The 20,000-nt window shown below is 40.5% G+C and overlaps 1 protein-coding gene across 2 annotated transcripts in view; it reads left to right on the top strand.

Moving 5' to 3' along the window:
- Positions 1-10,672, top strand: part of ARMC1 (armadillo repeat containing 1) — a 767,982-nt gene extending 757,310 nt beyond the window's left edge. For both annotated transcript variants that reach the window (XM_044065455.1, XM_044065454.1), the window contains exon 7: positions 8,491-10,672. In XM_044065455.1, the coding sequence (XP_043921390.1) occupies positions 8,491-8,682 (192 nt within the window). In that variant the 3' untranslated portion in view covers positions 8,683-10,672. The remainder of the gene's footprint in view (positions 1-8,490) is intronic.
- The last annotated feature ends 9,328 nt before the right edge of the window (positions 10,673-20,000 follow it).

Raw genomic sequence — 20,000 nt, 5'->3', positions numbered from 1 at the left:
ATATATTTTATATATATTTATATATAACACGTATACATTTATATAAAATATATACATACATATATAGTAAAATATATGTATAGATATGTGTATAAAATATATATATGTATAATATGCATATGTATCATGTATATATATATATATGCATACATATATATATATATATATATATATATATATATATATATATATATAGTTTCAAATGAAAAGAACAGTTATAAAATTGTTTGTAGACTTGTTTTTAGCTTGTATAAACTGTCCAAATTAGCTTTCTTTTAGTAATTTACTTTTAAAACTATCTTCAATTCATTTAGTCTCTGTAATCCCTGAACATAAGGAATTTAGTTGGAAATACTGCATGTATTCATATCACAATATTTTCTTTCCTGTCATCTGTAGGCTTGTTTAATATTTTAATGCATGGTTGCTTTTTAGGAAATGAACCCTGAATATTACATAAGTAACTAAAATTATGATAGTGCCAGTAAGACCTTGGCAAATTCACGTTTTTTTTTATTGCAGTAAGACTACCAATAGTAGATAAGTTGTATTTGTTTAGTACACTATGGTCCTTTGGGCTGCATCTTAATTGTACCATCTGGTTATATACATTTTAGTTATCAGCACTCATATTATCATTTACTTGTAACACAGCTAGCAAGAAGTGCAGTAGGTTTTGATATTTGAATACATAACCTTTCACATATGCCGTAGAATAATCAGTTTTCATTTAGTCTATAGGAAATCTGCATAAGATAATGCACTATTCATCAAATCCAAATAAAACTACTCTGACATACATAATTTTACATGATTAAAACTGTATTTTTCAACTTGCAGATCTCTTTCCTGAAAGAGAGAGAGACCTGTTGTGCATGTAAGGTAAATGGGGTATGTTATAGTTTAATGACAGTACAAAATATAGCAAAGAGGCTGATTTTTTTATATTATTATCTGTAATTTAGCTATGATAAATTTACTTTGTAAATCCCTTTTTGTTTCTTAGAACAGCAAGCCTGTCGTTTATTTGACTTTAGATTTTTAGTTATTAAGTTTATTTGTTAACACAGCATTGTCAGTTGTATTTTAGTTTATTTGGGCAAGTTCTGAGCACAGACTAATTTTTATAAGTAATATTTATGTATACGTTGTTAGCAATGTGTTCTGATAATGATAATAAACCATTACATTTTTTAAGAACATATTAACATATACATATAGATTGCATTCTTAAACTATACATAGACACTCCTAATTCCAGCAGGTGAATATTGTAACCTCAGACATAGTAATGCCAAAGCTACTATTGTTTTTTTAAGCTTTTATCTGAATGGTTGCCTTTTAAAATTATCTTGTCATACAGTATCAATAAAATATTCATGAATCATTAAATCTTTCATAATATAGGTAAAGGAAGTATTCCTATTGCAAGGAATTAATTTCATACAATTTCTTAACACATGAGCTAACATACACAGTTTTTTTTGTGTGTGTTGTACAGATTTCAGATTTGTAGGTAATGAATTCTAATTTGTATTATTTTTTGGCTACACGATGTGTTATGTATACAACACAAATATAAACAAAACCATTATTTTTAGCATTGTTATAACCAGGCACACACAGTTTATTATTTTTTTAGTGGTTATACTGATGTTGCTAATATGTTAACATTTATATAGTGTTAGGGATGGTTGTAAAGATTTGTTAGTTGTATAGCTAACAAAGTGATTTTATGTGATTATTCTGTATAGTAACATGAATAAGAACCTAAAATTGTTTATTCAGAGTAGATATTTCTCAGACAGACTCTGATTAGATGTTGCTACTGAACATAGGGTTAATTTGAGTTGCCATATGTCATTCAAATTGAGGGTATTATACTCCAGAGGGGTTAAGGGTGTTTATGACGCTATCAGTTTGTTATAATAGTTTCTATTAGCTTTCTTGGCATTTTCCACAATTCGTAAGAGTAATTCTCAAAAGTTTACTTTTTTCGATGTTTCCACATTACTTTAGCAGTAATGCATCTCTAAGTATTCCCTTTATTTACGTTAATAATCTTTGGTTTTGGTCAAAATATTTCTCTTTCAACACTGTGCTATTGAATGACTTCATTCAAGTGTATTTCAGTTAACATTAATGGATTAAATAATCCAAATAAGAGAGGAGGTTTCTTTAGAACTGCATAAAGTTCAATGAATATTTTTACAAGAAACCTATTTGAAAATGGAGAATGTACTTAGATTAGATACTAAATCATATTCAGTGTTAGCTAGCTCAGAACATTCTCAAAAGAAAAGATGAGTGGCTGTCGTATGGAACAACTCATTAACTAAACCAAAAATTATTAATACATATAAAGATAATAAAGGAATGTTTTTTCTAAATACTATTCAATTTAATAAACTATACACCTTAGTAAATCTCTACTGGATTCCAGGAATTGGCACTGATTCTGTAAAACATTTTGATCATTTTGATCTCTAAGGGTTATGTAATAGCTGGTGATTTTAATTGTATTTTAGACTTTAAAGAGTCATCATCACAAAACAGAAGAATTACAGCTTCAGCCAAATTATTGAAAGATTTTTTGGAAACTTATTTCTTGAAAGGTATACATACCTTTGCTGATTCTGATTCCTTAGCTTATACTTTTTTTTTTCAAATAGACATAATACACATTTAAAGTTAGAGTTTTGTTTTCTAATGATTTAGTAGATTCTTTAATACTAAGGTTGATTACATGTCCATTATTTGATCACAATTCAGTCATTTTCGAAGTTTTAGTTACCCCAGTCTGTAATGTTCAAATAAGTAGAACACCTGCATTTGTGTCGTTTCGGCTTTTCTCGGTTAGGGGTCGCTACAGCGGATCTCTGGTCCGCTAATGATTGGCAGTAGATTTTTACGTGCAGAGTTGCCAGCCCTGACGCACAACCTTCAACGAAGGTACACCTATGCACGTATGTCTCCATGCAGAAGACGCTCTAGCTGAGAATCGAACCAGACAGCGTCTTACAGTGAAGCGGCAACGCTACCACAGCACCACCACCGCAGTCAAGTAGAACACCTGCATATATAACTAAATTGAAAGATTTTATAAGATCAGAAATCCAGAATTTTATTGAACAAAACAATATACATATTTCTAAGCTCTTTGTATGGGATGCCTTAAAAGCCTACCTCTATGGCAAAATTATAAATTGGTATAACAAAAAAAGGAAAAGTTGGGATGAGCAGTTAATAGAAATGCAAAATAAGATAGATTCTTTGAAATTTATCCAAGAAAAAGATACTAATAAAAATTATGTTAAGAAATAAATACACTCCTTGAATACTAAGTATATGGTAATACTGAATCATAAAACTGAGTATTTTAGAAAAATTTAAAGTCTTAAAATTTTCCACCAATCCTAGATCTATGAATTCATTGGCTAATAAAACTAAAAGAATTAAATTCAATCATATAAACTAAATATTCTCCTCTAAAAAGAAAGACTGTCTCAGGTATACAAAATATATTAACTGGATTTAGAGTTTTTTTTTAGAAACAACGAACAGTCTAAGATAATAGATTCTAACCAAGAAATCAAATCTTTTATTAACAAATATACAAAAAAAAAGATTATCTAGTGAACAAGTTACTATTATTGACAGATCCATCTCCTTCAAAGATGTCCAATCCCAGATTACTAAATTAAAACCCAATAAAGCACCGGGAAATGAAGGCATCATCCCAGAGGTTTATAAATTAAATTATTACCAGCTGATGCCTTAAAACTGCTTCATAAAGTAGACATTTCCCAAAATGACAGTCTGATACCGCCATCATGGAAATACACTTATCTCCCCAATCCTCAAAACTGATAAGGATCCTGTTAAATGTTCATCCTGTAGGCCTATTTCCTTATAAAACATTGATTACAAAATGTTTGTCAGTTTATGCAGACAGACTTAATTTTTTTTGCCCACATTAGAAGATTAGACAGGATTTATAGTAAACAGAAACTCTTGACATTATCAAAATAATTCTGTCCTTAATTGAATCAGTTAAATACTTAAAAAAACAGCTTGACATTAATCAGTCCTGACATTAACTGCGCTTTTGATTTAGTTAATTGGGACTATTTATTTTTACTTTTGGAGGACTAAACTTCTCTAATAGTTTCATAAATGTAATTATAAGTTTATATCAAGGTAGCCAAGCATACATTAAAATAGGTACAATTATATCCCAAAATATATACCAGTAATCAAAGGAACAAAGCAAGGGTGTCCTTTATCTCCTTTACTATTAACATTGATTACGGAACCTTGGGCCAGTTTGATAAGATATGATGAAAACATTGAAGGGTTATAGCTTGAGTTCTAATGATGTTTCCAAATTACAAATGTTTGCGGATGACGTACTCATTACTGTAGGTGGTATTAATGCATCTATTCACGCTCTTTTTAAAGATGCTGAATATTTTCAAAAAAAGTCTGGCTTGACCTTTAATAACAACAAAACTAAAATCATGTCAATTGGCCCTAAAATGCTAGAATTACTAGATGTCTATAAACAATGCCAAGCACAGTCTAATGAACTACTTTATCTAGGCATTGTAATTGCTAACAACAGTAAAATATATTGTTCAAATCAATTACAATAAAAGCTCATTGGCAATAGGAAGTCTCATTAAAAAATGGAATAAAATCCAATTTTCCATGGATGAAAAACTGAATTATTAAAATGATTCTATTACCTAAAATTCTTTCTTATTTCCAAACAATCTCTTTACCCCCTCCTAGTTCTTTAAGAAATTTAATTCTATGATGCATACATTTGTGTGGCTCCCTATAAGACTTAGAATAGCTTTATCACATGAAAAATTGGGAAAATGGGGGTATAGCTTTGCTTAATTTGGAAATCTACTTAATTTCTGCAATGGCTAAATTTATTTCTCTTCTTATAGATATTAAATGCACTGCTAAATGGAAGACATTCTAGAAATATTTGAGTGATGCAGTAAAGAATAATAAAACATAAATTAATGTTGTTTAATAACTCCTGTAAGTGGATCTTAAAATATTACTTTTCCACTTATTCTTCTCTCAGTTTTAGAACAAATTATATAATTCTTCTTTTGAGATCATTTAGAGACTGTATAAGTTCAACTTGTATTAAGATTGGTTATTTCTCTTATTCCCTATAGCCTGCACACAAGGTTATATATTTTCTTCTGATTTTATGAAAATGTGTTCTTTTCAACAACAATTATTTTTTGGTCACAAATGAGATCTGATAATGACCTGAATTCCTATAACTTACTGAAGAATGAACTTGATTTTGACACAACATCCTGGTTGGATCTACATGAAAGTAGAAAATATGTATCTAATAAACTTGACTGACTTTATCAACTAAAAGTTATGTTCCTAAATTAATTCAGTATATGATGCTTGCCTATAAGTCATAAATCAACTAAACACATTTTATCTCACTTATATAAGGCAATTAAACTAGATCTAGATAATATATCAGATAATTATTGGAATTATTTCTCCTTAATTAATAATCATCCCCAACAGAGAAAGACAAATTACATACATTACCATCTGCTAGTGTAACCACTTCTTCACTCAGATGGAAAATTTTCACATGGCAATATTTGCACAGATCTTTTATAACCCCACTTTCTGTAAGCAAATTTAATAAGAATGTTAACTGCTGGAGGTGTAATATTATAGTTAATGCTGATTGGGCCCATATGGTATTTGATTGTACATAATTAATTTCTGGAAAGACATTAATCACTTTTTACAAGCAATTTTCTAAGATAAATTTTTACTCTCAAAATCTTTAGTTTTGTTTAACACTCCTGTTCCTAATTGTATTACAGAAACTAATCAGCCTCTGCTCTGGTCCATTTTATCAGTAGTCAGGAAAACTGGTCCATTTTATCAGTAGTCAGGAAAACTGTTACAAGAAACTGGAAGTCTAAATCTTCTCCCTCAGTAAATTAATTCCAAAATCTGCTTTTTGAAGTATGTAATTTAGAGATATTGACCAAAAGAGCAAGATCCTCTAGGAATACGGTTGTAAATAATATGTGGAAGAATGTTTGATTTGTTAGATAAATAATTTAATAGTAATGTATCAGTATTTATAAGAATATTAATTTGCTAATATGTATTTGTGGAAAGTGTCATTGTATGTAGTTTAAATGTTTGTTTTTTCGTCACTGTCCTTAAGAATATTCAAATTGTACATAACTCAAGATAATGTTTGTTTTATCTATTTCAATTCAACAAAGCGGTTTAAAAAAAAAAAGGTAGTTCATTACCTTAACATTTACCTCTCAACTGTTTAGATTTTCACATGACATCCAGATTGTTGATTATTTTTGGTTTGTCCCTTATAAAATTTGTGTTTTTTCACACAAACCACTGTGTATCTAAGTCACTAAATAATGGCACACTTTTGAGATTCAAAGTTCATATCCTTCAAGGAAATGGATGCCAACACATCTTGTAATTCTGGTGACAACTGAGTTTGTTTGAGAAAGTTGGGAACACATTACTGGTGTACACAGCAGGCAGAAACTAATCTTTTATTTCTGCAACTATCATTTGCTGGTCAGTACTGGCAGATTTTACTTCCTAGTACTTTACATTTGTTAAGGTGGGGTTGTGCGTCACTCTGGTGCTTAAATGGTCTGTCTTTTTCTGAATAGCCGAGCGTAAATCTATGCACTATAATAAAATTGCATATTTTAAAGATACAAAGTAGATTACTCGGGAATTGCAAGGAAATGTCTTTTCCTAAGAAATGTTGGGATTTGCTCAAGCCTTTTTGAAGACCATTGAAGAGTCAGAGACTATGAATCCAGTTCAGGAATGTTTGAGACGTGGTGTGCAACTCAAAGGAAAAGACATGCTGTTAAGTAGAATCTGCAGCTCATCCAGTAGATAGTGAGACTGAGAGTCTGGGGGGAGCTGTCTTGGCTGCTTCTAGAGTCTGTACCTCATTGTACATTGTTATACATGTTTTTGGAATAATCATAGCACTCTAAGTCAAGAATACTTTTGCAGATGAAGGGACAGTTTGCTTTCTAGCTAGTTGTAGTAGATTTTCTGGTTTCATAACTTAGCAGTAATTGAACTCATATTTTGCCATTTTCTTTTTGCAGTTTTCACTTTAGTTAAGATCAACTATTGTCAATACAAACCTTTTAGTGTTATAATTATGTATGAAAAAATAGCTGTTTTAGAGTCCTTCTAACAGGGACTTTTTCAATGTGTATGTTGCTGTTACCAGGGATAGTCCAACTGAGCAAACCCCATTTTTCAAAGGAGGCTTCTAGAGGAAGGCTCCATCAAAAATCAAAGCAAGAGAAAAAAAAAATCATAAGGTAATTTCCATTACAAAATGTAATGCAGTTAGGAAGCATATGTAAACAAGTGAGCACGCTTGGAACATTAATACTTTATAGTTATGAAATTTCACAGAGGATTAAACGATTGCATGCTTGTAAGACTAGTTAGCAAAGGACAACTGAAGTAGAAAAGCTGCATTTAAAAATTGGTTAGTGTTTTTCAAAAAGAGTGCACACATTGTTTACAGTGAGCCTGAGTTGTAAGTTTGAGAAGAATGCACTCACACTGTAGGGAGGGAGGTCTTAAAGCATAGAATTACAACAGTAAATGTGCTTAGATCACGGATTTGGAGAGCAACTGGTGGCAGGAAGGTTAGGGGGTGAGTAAGGAAGCATGGGCATAGAAGGGATGATAAGTAGACAAACTCAAGAGTGTTGTATGTAACAAATGAGTTGAAGGTAAAGGAAGGCAAAATTTTGTGGTGTAAAAATGCCAGCTAGAAAAAAGAACAAAAGTGGTAAAACATTAAAAATTTTTGTTAAAACATAACATTTTCATGTTTCATACTTCTGCAAACAGAATGCAACCAAAATTCAGTCTTATATATTTAGTTAGTAACAAGTCAGCGTCAACGTTCTGCTTTTCTCAAAAAGGTTTTATTGATGCAGTATTGTCATCTCCTACATAGCCAGTAGCACTGATCCCATCTTGTTAGTTATCCTCACATATTTCAAGTTTATTGTGGTAATTTCATCCCTTAAGTTTCTATAAATGACATCCATTACTAAATACTTGAAAAAATGTAATACCTGGACACATTATACTGTGGCTGTAAGGATTTGTCAGTGTTTCTTTTCACTGCATAAAAGTGCCGTCTTGATTCTTTTCTATAATTTGTGGATGGTTTGCAAGCAAAAAAGTGCTGGACATGTGAAATATACTCAGGTGTACTACCATCTAATAAATGGAATTTGAGTATTGGTGTTAGTATTATATAAACCTGAAACAAGGTGACTACAAGTACTAATTGCTTGTATATATTAATATGCAACTTGTTTTGTTGAGGAAAAATACTGTAAAGTTGTGCTATTGCTGTACTTTTGTAATGTGCATCATGTTTTCTTTCAGATGCTGGTTCCATTCCAAGATGCCCCTGAGGAAGTTGAACAGAACACAGATTTACCCGACTACCTACCAGAGGAAGAAAGTCCTTGTAAAGAAATGGATAAAGCAGTGTCCCGTGTGGGCTCCAAGCAGGAAGGCAGTGGTGGCTGGCTTAGTACAGCAGCAAACTTTTTGTCACGGTCATTTTATTGGTGACGAAAGGCACAGACTTGATGGCAGTAATTTTGGGGGAGGGGTTATTTCCCATTTATGTGGTGAACTGCAAAGTGCAATTTAAAACAGTATGTAATGGTTTTAAGGAAAGCTTCCTGCAATGTACTATATTGATGGTACATTTGACACATTTGACTTTTTAAGACATCTAAAAACGCACATCCTGGTGCAAGTCTACTTTTTTATCATTTGACTGATTTGCACTTTTACCATTGGGTTCACCACTGAATTTGAAAGATTTCCTAACTTTAGTGGCCTAAATTTATGAGGAGTTCAGATGCAGGATCTGGTGCTTCTGCTTTCAGTTGCATGTGAGGATAAATTTTCTTTTATAAATTAATGAACTGTATTGTGCTTGAATTTAGTATGTCATTGTTTGATCTGCCTTTTTAATTACAAATGTATTCTCAGTTGCTGCAGGTATTAATTTAGTAACTGTGAAGTAATTAATACCTGTATTATTATGTTGGGTAATTCTTTTCTTTTCTACTGTTTCTTTGGTATTGCTCATGTGAAATACCAAAGTGGTTTTGCACTGCTTCTTTTATTCACATGGAGATTTAGTTTACCATTGTATGTTAGAGACATAAAGAGGAGTGTTCGTTTGTATTTAAGTTTTGAATGAATAGATGTGACTGCTGTAAAATTTCTTAACAAATTCTATTGAATCAAGGCAGTTTAAAAATTAGTACACATGTTACAGAAATAAGTGTAATCCACTGACAAGTACAGAAGTTCGTTATGACCAAAGACAGTTTGTATGCTGACAGAGCAGGCCTGTTTGTATGCTTGATATGTCTCTCTCCATTTTGCATCGAATTGGACACCAAGAGCAGCAACAGCAGTAGAAATAGTCCTATAATTTTAGTAAATACTTGGCTGATTCACCTACTTCACCCGTATTGTGAAGTAGGGGAGTAGGCTGATAACTGTGGAAGCCATTCTGAACTTAAGTGAGGAAAATACCAAGTAATGTGTTGTATAAACCTTTTTTGCGAGGAAAGCCTAACTTAGAATTCTGTAAGGTAATGGGATGGTACAACTTGTGAATCACCTTTGGGGCTATGCGCTTACGAAGCATATTTTGCCCGGCTGGACAAAGCCATAGTATGGCTGACTTGTCCTTAAATTTTGAAACTGTGGAGAACTGATGGTTTCAAGCACCTTGAATAATAACCATTTTCATTAATTCATGCTTCGGTAACGCACGTAATCCAGTTAAGGGTTTTGGAGGAGCCAGAGCCCATCCCAGCATGCACAGGTTCAGTGAGTTGAAGGCAATTCTGAATGAGGTACCAAGTCATTGTAGGATTTTCCGTCTGGCATTTTGTTTAAGCAAAAGTCAAAACACTGTGATTGATGATGTTCCAAGTCCCTCTTTTATTTTAGTTTGAAGAGCACCCTAAGCAACCAGATGATCAGCAGCTTCAAAGTTTATGCCCATTGCAGGGTGTGAGTGGGTCAGTATAACATAAAGTGTAGCTGTATTTGCTCTTAAAGAATGATCTTTAAATTCATAAACTTTCACAGTAAACTAAACATTCCCTTAGACTGTTGCAGATGATTGTTGCTTTTTGCTGCTTCACGCTAGTTGTTATAATGTTAAAGATGTTGATACAGTCTTTATATATTTCTGTGATGAAACAGATTTTCTTCACCATTCACGACTAATTCTTTGGTTTAGACATCTGTCCCTGGGTGTACTGCAGAAATTAATCTTTTTTTCAGAGTTGCCATTAATGGAGGCATTGTGCACATTCAGCAGTGTCATTTGCATAGTAGCATGTTTTGACCTTGCCAGCCCCTCCCTCAGCTATTTTAGTTCATTCACCCTTTCCATTGAGTGTGCAGTAATGACATTGCTCAGTTTTGCAGTTGTAAGTAGCTGAGAGTGTTTCAAGTACACAGTGACTTGTTTTTATCACCTTAACCAAGTTTATTTTATTTTGTCAATAAAAATATAAAATAGTAAGCAAATGTGTACTTTTTGGTGGAGCTAAAACATTCCTTCTCTTCTTAGATGGAGTGAACCAAATACTGTGTTTACAATAGAGAAAAATAATTTCAGCTTTATTCAGATAAAGGATATTTCTGGTCTTTTTTTTTAATAGCAGAGGTAACGTATTTCAGCTCCCACCAGGAATATACTGATCTGAAGTAGGAGATTCATTTGTCTGCAACCTGTGGGTTATGGATCCGATATCGGATCCGAACCGCCATGGTTTACCAGCTATGGATCCGAGCTCTCAGCTCCTCCCCTCACCCATAATGCCCTGCTCTCCCTACATGACCTCAGATCTAGTTTGCCGCGCTGGTGACCAGATTAGTGTTCTCGAGCTCTTCAGCTAAGTGGTGTTTTCAAAGTTTTATATTGTTAAAAGTTAGATTTTTTGTGAAAGTTGTGTGAAAGTTTAGGATCCTTTTTTGATAGTTATTATTGTTTAGTGATTTAAACTTGTTTTTACTTAGTTTCCCTCCCCTCGCTGGTAGCGTAGTGTGTGTTTGGGCCTGTTGTGTGTGTTTGGTTACTTTTACTTTAAGTAACTCTTTAGCTTTTAGGATGTCTAGCAACCTAAAGCTATTTTCTCTAAGTGCTCCGAGTGTGGCCATAAGCTTTCTCCTGCTGATGGCCACACTCGGTGCGTGCGATGCCTTGGGGTTGAACACCTCACATCTGGGTGTTCCATTTGTGCAGGGTTCAACCCCTGGGCATTGAAGGAGTGGAGGTCTAAGCTTGTCCTGGCGGGACTTTTGCCCCCGGACTCGCTCCGCCTCCGCCTCCTTCGGGGAGCCATTTCGACGGTTCCCTCCTCCCGGCTCCCTCCTCCTCCTGGGACTCAACCTCCTGTAGTGGTTCGGAGGAGAGGGAAGCTAGAAAGAGGGACCGGAGGGAGAAGCACCATAAGCGGCGGGCCGAGACCTCTGTTTCGGCCCCGCCTGCCAAGCGGGCTTCTCCTCCGGCCTCCTTGTCTGCTGGTTCTCCCCCTCCTTGGCTCCGGTCACCCGTGTGTTTTTCACCGGGACCTGAGGAGGAGGAGACCCGATCTCCGTCGAGGCTATCCAGGAGGCACTCAAGGCCTACCTCGGTAGCCTCGTCGAGATCAACCTATAGCTTGTCAGATGCTGATCTGGACCGGATGATGAGAAGGTTCATCCAGGCCCAGATGCAAATGGGAGTGCTCTTGCCTCCCCCCCCCCCTCTGGGGGGGAGCTCGACCCCTTTCTTTAAGCCAATTGCTCCTTCTCCGACCCGCTACCCGGGTTCGGAGCCGTTGGAGCCGAGCAGCTTCGGAGCCGGGGGTGGGTCGGCGCCGATAGTACTTGGCCCTGCCCTCGAGTGCTTCGGATCCGACCTCTCGGAGCCTGGATCCGAGCTTCGGATCCGGGGGGATCAGTGCTCCTTCGGCACAGTCTGTGTCGGAGCGCACTGTTCCTTCGGATCCGAGCGCTTCGGCGCCGGATCCGATCCACTCTTCGGATCTGAGGGGGAGCCGATTGTTGGATCCTTTGGTCGAGGTCGGCTCCCCTTCGGCTTTTGATGTAGTGGAGAGGGCCCTGTTGAGGGTCTCCGGACCCCCGGCACTTGCTTCGGCTCCGTCCCGCGCTCCATCTGCACTGGGTCAGGCTTCCACCATCCGGCCCTTGGGACAGCCCGCTCCTTTGCCCCAAGCTGTTCCCTTGGAACAGGTTACCGTTTGCGAGGAGTCCTCTGACAGCCCCCCGGAGGATGTTCCCCGCAAACATTCGTGCAAAAGGAGGCACATTGACTCCCCCGAGTCTCTCACAGAAGACACGGACTTGGAGGAAGGGGAAGGCTCCCCAAGATCACCCCCTGAGGATGTCTCATTTGGAGACATCATGTAAATGCTCCGCATAAGGGGGGGTGGTCTGCCCCCATGTCTTCCTTGGACGAGTCCGTGTTCTTGGAGGCATTTGAAGCGGGCCCGTCTACTTCTTGGGTGTCCCCTTCTGCCGACCCCCTGGTGGACCTCATTACCACCAGGGCGTGGAAGGAACCGGACACCGTGGAGCCAATCCCAAAAAGGCCCGACCGTATTCTCAGTCCCCCGGCTGACCGTGCCCATTGGAGTAAGGGGCCTCCGGTAGATGCCATGTTGACGGCGGCTGCCACCAAGAGGGAACTTGCTCAGGAGAGTCCCTCAGTCCATCCCCCGAGCAAGGAGTCTCGGATGATGGACCGCTTGGGGAAGCGGATGTTTAGTTCAGCGACCTTCTCAGTGAGGGCACTGAACTACCTGGCACATGTGATCAGGATGCAGCGCAATCTTATAAAAGAATACGCTGCATCCGCCCCAGAGTCCATGTCGGAGGAGGACAAAGTGCTGCACTCCACCCGCATGGCCACTCTCAGGTCAGTCACTAATACCTCTATGCGGCTACTGTCCCATGCTACGGAAGGTGCCGCTAGAGCCGCAGGGGCAGGCCTAGTTACCAGACGTCAGGCCTGGCTCCGTCATTGCGATTTCTCGAGCCCTTCAAGGCGTCATTTGCGACGCCTTTGATGGTTCTGCCCTCTTTGGCAAAACTGTTCGTGACACTTTGACCCAGAGCGAGAAGGACGGGAAGACGCTGTCTGCCGTCGGAATCCGCTTCTCTGCACCCCAGAGGCCCTATTCTAGGAACCAAAAGGGTCAGAAGAAGATGTGGTTCCGGAAGTCGCAGCAATCCCAGCCTGCTCCGGACAACCAGTCCTTCCGTGGCAGAGGAGGACAGGGAGGACGCCGCCTTAGAGGCAGAGGGGCTCCCAGGAACTTCGGGTCCAGAGAACCCTTCTCTGAACGGCCCGCGCAGCAGCCCTGAAGGGTTGCCCGGCTGCTGCACTCTGGAGGCAGTCGGGGGACGTTTTTCGGAGCACCTGGCGGCATGGGAGTCCATAACATCAGACCGCTGGGTCCTCCAGATCATATCCAGAGGATACCGTATTCCCTTTCGTCATGTGCCAAAATTGAAGTCCCTCCCCGACGTTCCACCCGGTCAGTGGGAGGCCGCTTTGGCAGAAATTGGCCATCTGCTAAAGAAAAGAGCCATCCAGCCCGTCCCCCCAGACCAGATTGGATCAGGGTTCTACTCCAGGTTCTTTTTAGTGCCAAAAAAGACGGGGGATCTAAGACCAATTTTAGACCTTTCTCTTTTGAACCTGGCAGTTCCCAAGGAGAAATTCCGAATGGTTACGTTGCAGTCTATTCTCCCCCTTCTGGGAGAAAACCACTGGATGTGCTCCATAGACCTCAAGGATGCACTACCATATACTAATGGACAGGCGCTCCAGGAGGTTTCTCCGCTTCCGGCTGGGAGCCAGTCACTACCAATTCGGTCCTTCCCTTTGGTCTCACCACAGCCCCCAGGGTGTTCACCAAAGTATTAGCAGTGGTAGCGGCCCACCTGAGGCTTCAGGGGGTGCAGGTCTTTCCCTACCTGGATGACTGGCTCCTCACCGCCCCAACAAGGCATCTACTTCTCTTGGCGCGAGACTCCTTTCTCCATCTTGCTCCCCGTCTGGGCATCACGATAAACACAAAAAAATCCAACCTAGCACCCACGCAATTCATAGATTTTATAGGTGCCAGGTTAGACACGAGGAGATTGAGAGCTTTCCTCACTGTGGACAGAGTTCAAAACCTGCAGCTCCAGGTGCGGGCCATTCTCCACTCAAGCTCAGTTCCGGCGGAGTTGGTCCTGAGGGCCCTAGGGTCCATGGCGGCAGCGATAGCGCTTCTTCCTCTTGCCAGGTTCAATATGTGCATCCTTCAATGGACACTCCTAGTTCAGTGGTCGTATCTTGCTCTTCCTATGCATCATCCCATTGCAATCAGCAAGGCGTGCAGGTGGTCCCTCCTGTGGTGGCTACACTCTCCAGATCTCCACGGAGGCCGCCCCTTTTGTGCCTCTCCCACTCTCGCCACGGTGACCACGGACGCCTCCCGCCTCGGGTGGGGGGGGCATTTTGCGGGCCGGACGGTCCAAGGCACGTGGAACGATTCAGAGACCTCACTGCATATCAATGTTCTAGAGATGAGAGCAGTGCTCTTAGCGTTGCTAGCACTTCAGGCCTTTCTTCCCTTGGGAACAATTGCGATTCAATCGGACAACATGTCGGTTGTCTGGTATATCAACAAACAAGGGGGAACCAGGTCTTACCCTCTCTGTTGAGAACCCATGAGAGTGTGGGAATGGGCAATCTCCACCAACCGCTTTCTCATAGCAACGCATATTCCGGGTCGGTCCAACATCCTGGCGGACAAACTCAGTCGCACCATTCTCACCCCTTACGAGTGGTCTCTCAAAACTCAGGTAGCGGAACGCATCTTCGCACGGTGGGGAACTCCTTGTTGCGATCTTTTTGCGTCTCCCTCAAACACCAAGTGCGACAGTTTTTTCGCTCTAATACCTCCTCCCGGAGGTGCCCCAAGAGACGCTCTGGTGCATGCTTGGCCACCCGGTCTTCTGTATGCTTATCCCCTTGCCTCTGATGCTCCAAGTTCTTCAGAAAGCCTCTCGGTTGGGGTGCAGAATGATTCTCATTGCTCCATTTTGGCCTCAACAGATCTGGTTCCCTTTCCTAAGGTCTCACTCAGTGAATCCTCCTTGGATTCTAGATTCCATACCGGATCTAATATCTCATCCATCCAACTTATCTCCTCCGAATCTGGACAACCTGAAGCTGACCGCTTGGCTGCTCCAGTTCCACTCCTGATCAGGACTCCCGGTATTTCGTCCCCTGTTAAGGCCATCCTGGTGGCAGCTCATAAGCCATCCACTAGGAAAGTCTACCACAGTAAGTGGAAAAGTTCTCCTTGTGGGCGGAGCGGCAAGGCCTAAACCCCTTCACAGTTCCTCTTCCGTTGGTACTTGAGACTTCTTAACCTCTCTTTTTAATGATGGTGCCAGCAGTTCCACGGTCAAAGTACAACTTGCGGCAATTTCTCATTATCATATTGGTCATGACTCCAGTCCTCTGATGTCTGCCAGATTGTGTAAGATTTTCCTAAAAGGTACTTTCCTTCTCAGGCCCCCTGTAAAGCAAGAGGTTCCTCCTTGGGACCTTTCTTTAGTCCTCCAGGCCTTGACCGCCCCCCCCCCCTTCGAACCGGCGGCTACGGTAGATCTGAAATTTTTATCTTTCAAGACCGCATTTTTAGTAGCCATTACTTCGGCCAAGAGAGTCTCAGAGCTTCAAGCATTATCAGCTAAGCCTCCTTACTTGGTCTTTCATCCGGATCGTGTTTACCTCAGGACCAACCCGTCCTTTCTTCCTAAGGTAGCTTCTGAAGCAAACATTAATCAATCCATTAACCTCCCTGTTTTTTTTCCCAAATATCAAAACAAGGGTGAATACAAGCTTCATTCCTTAGATGTTCACAGGCAACTTAGATTTTATCTAAACAGGACGGCTTGTCATAGGCAATCCGACCAGTTGTTCATTTCCTTTGCAAAATTTAATTTGGGCAAGCCAATTTCTAAAGTCTCATTATCTCGCTGGATTTCACAATGTATCTTATTGGCTTATCAAGCTTCTGGAAGGCCCGCACCGGAGGGTGTACATGCCCATTCAACCCGGTCAGTCTCTACCTCGGCCGCCTTTAAGGCTAGGATTCCTCTACATGACATTTGTGCAGCAGCCACTTGGGCTTCATCTCATACATTTATTTCCCACTACAAGTTGGATCTTACATCTAGGGGTAGAGCATCCTTTGGCTCATGGTGCTCGAATATCCTTCCATGATGGCCGCCCAAGGTTCAGGTAGCTGGGGACTCTGTCCCACAGGTTGCAGACAAATGAATCTCCTACTTCAGATTTAGAAGTTATGTTATCACCATAACGTTCCATCTGAGTAGGTGTATTCATTTGTTTGCAACCATCCCGCCCTCCTATTCCCCTGGCCTGTTCAGTTTCCTGCATATGATGTGTTACCCTTTTCAGGGTGTTTATGCTGTTGGCAAACTCGATCTGAGGTCATGTAGGGAGAGCAGGGCATTATGGGTGAGGGGAGGAGCTGAGAGCTCGGATCCATAGCTGGTAAACCATGCCGGTTCGGATCCGATATCGGATCCATAACCCACAGGTTGCAGACAAATGAATACACCTACTCAGATGGAACGTTATGGTGAGTACATAACTTCTAATTTCTCCATTTGTCAGCAGGTTTAATACTTTGCTTCTTGCCTATAGAGCATCCAACAGTTCCCACCATCCATTGGGAACAGACACAGCTCTTTCCATTCTTAACAAGGGCCCATACCCAGGCAAAACAATGACGCTCAGAAGTGGTATATGTATCAGGGGCATGTCCCAGATGTTCTTCGTGTTTCACTGTTGCAGTCATTACATTAGGGTAATCCTGCTGGCAGGTTGCCCTCAGTTGGCATGAATTCCAAAGTCCTGGGTCGGCTGCTGTCGCCCCTTCCCTGATGTCAGGTCGTCAGGGGTATAAAAGATGTGGCTGACGCCATTTTCTTCATTCTTTCTTAACGTGCGGTGCCTGAAGCAGAAGCAGGCCGACTCCTGAGATTTTCGTGTTTGAGTTTCAGATCCGAAGTCTTCAATAAAGTTAAGTACCCCATTAAAAACTTTTTTCTTGCTCCAGACCGATGTCAGAAAAATTTAATTGTATTTCTTGTGGAAAACAAATACCTCATAAGGACTTTCATTCTTACTGTATTCCTTGCCTAGGCCCTGATCACAATTTTGCTGGTTGTCAGTTTTGTGCTAGATTTAACCAACGCACTATTAAGCGTCGGTATGATTTTGCTTTAAACTATTTTGGACGCCGGTTTAATTATCCAGAAATGTCGTCTGATAGCCATCTGACTACTGGTGTTCACAAAAAACACAAAGAAAAGGAGAGAGACAACCAAGGCCCAAAACAGACTAAGCTTCTCCTAAGCCAGTTGCCAGTTTGCCGGTTCTCAGTGAGGTGCTTTCGCAGCCCCTGACGCCCGCTAATTTAGAGTCGCAGCCCGCTACCGACTCCCACGCGGAGTCGGCCATGCCGCTGGAAACTCAAGGTATTGGAGCCTCGGATACTATTCCTTCAGATGGGTCCGGAGCTGCTGAGCAGGCACCAGCTTCTGAGGGTGTATTTCAGACCTAAACATCTTTACATTAAACCAACTTCACCTTCAAAGGCAAAGACTAAAGCACCTTTTAAAGCAAAGAAACAAACTCAAGAGCCACATGGACTGGCCTCTATGCCCAAAAAACAGATGCTCAAAATGGCCAAAGACTTAATTACCTTGATCAGGGGTTCCCATCCCCCTCCTGATAAGAGGCCTAGGCAAGAGACTGACTATGAATCTTCAGATCAGGTCTCTATTTCTTCTGATCAGGAATATTCTCTTCCCCCCCCTATGAGAATTCTGATGCTGAAGAATCTATACCTTCAGCTTCTCCTCCAGAGGACTATTCTTTTGGAGAAACCTTGCATGCCATGAAGGAGCATTTCCACTGGGAGAGCCAAGATTTCTCAGAATCTCAAAAGAGGCTTAGGGATTTCCTTTTACTACCTCAACACAGGCCACTAGCCATTCCACCTGTGTCAGATATTGGAGATGATGTGTTTTCGGAGTCTAGTCTTACCCCTGACTCCTTACCTCCAGTTCCTGTTATGCCTGACAGATACTAAAGGGTTCCTGACTCTCATTAATTCCTTTTTAAAAACCCTGCTGCAGACCCAGAAACTATTTCATAGGGTCCCAAAGGAGTTAAGGCTTCTGCTGCAAAAAGCCCTACCCCCTCTGACAGAGATTCTAGGGCACTGGATAGATGGGGAAAAAAGGTTTACACATCTGCTACCTTGGCTATAAGGGCCTTAAACTGTCAGTTTGATATGCTCAAATAACATGTCATGGCATTGCTTAAACAGAAAATGTTATTAAACTCTGAATGTGCAGAAAACAAGGAAATGCAGGATTTACTGTATGCAGCTGAACAAGTTGGAAAGCATACTTTGCAATGTGGTTTTGATTCTTTGGAGGCCTCCTGCAGGGCCGCAGTTACGGGTTCTGTAATTAGGAGGCATGCTTGGTTAAAGGAACAAAATCTGCCTGATCATGTCAAAGTTAAATTTATTAGATGCACCTTTACTGCATGATACTTTGGTGTTAAGGCAGAGGTGGTAAAGAAAATGGGGGACAAAGCTAAATCTATGAAAATTGTCAAAGATTTTTTACAAATACAGCCACCTAGGTTTAGTAGACACTGGCCTACAAAGAATTGGTCCTTTCCTGTGTCAGACAGACCTCAAAGGGGCAGATCCAGATGCCCTAGAGGCAGATCACAGGCGCAAGGTTCCTACAGGTCAAAGCAATAGGGTGCTTCTACCTCCAAAGTTGGAGAAGACAAATCACAATCATACAGGAAACAGTCCCAATGACTTCCCCCTGCCTGCACCAAGCACTTACCTCCTGGCAGCACCCTTAGGGGGAAAATTGGCACTTTTGTCTCAAACCTGGCACATTATAACCTAGGACAAATTCTAAATATCATGTCACAAGGGTACAAGTTCCATTTCCATACCCTGCCAAAGGCAAACTGCTGGCCAGATCTGCCAAAAAATTAATGGGCAGAGGCACAAAAACAAGTCTCATCCCTCATGGACATTGGGGCCATTCAACAAGTACTAGAGCAAGAGCAGGGACAAGGATTTTACTAAAGACTGTTCCTGGTACCCAGAAAAGACAAGACCTGGAGACCAGTACTGGACCTATCTATTCTGAACACATTCCTGGATATACCAAAATTCAAGATGATGACTTTGCAGCAGCTTCTGCCCATGCTGGGCAAGAATGCTTGGCTGGTGACTCTAGACCTAAAAGAGGCATACCTACATGTCCCAGTCAGACAATTATGCAGAAGATACCTCAGATTCAAGGCTGGCTCAATGCATTACCAATTCTCTGCACTGCCATTTGGCTCATCTACTGTGCCCAGGGTCTTTACAAACTGCCTGGCACCAGTAATTGCATTCTGCAGACAGAGGAATACAAATATATCCTTACTTGGACGACTGTCTAATTCAAGCAGAGAACAAGGACATTCTTTTACAGCATCTGGTGTTAGTGAAAAGACCTCTAACATGCCTAGGGTACACAGAAAAGAAATCAAAACTAGTACCCTCTCAAGAGATCATATTCCTGGGTGCAAGCTTAAATACAGCTGCCCAGATGGCTTATCTCACGCCAGACAAAGGCAACTGACTACCTATTTCCAAATGTTGGCAACAAAGACCTAGTTATCTGCAAGAAAAATTCTGCAGGATTTGGTCTTCATGGCATCCTAC

The sequence above is a fragment of the Protopterus annectens genome, chromosome 3.part0 (genome assembly GCF_019279795.1).
Source record: "Protopterus annectens isolate FY-2018-M chromosome 3.part0, PAN1.0, whole genome shotgun sequence".
Classification (NCBI taxonomy): Eukaryota; Metazoa; Chordata; order Ceratodontiformes; family Protopteridae; genus Protopterus; species Protopterus annectens.
This window is presented reverse-complemented; position numbering and strand designations above follow the sequence as displayed.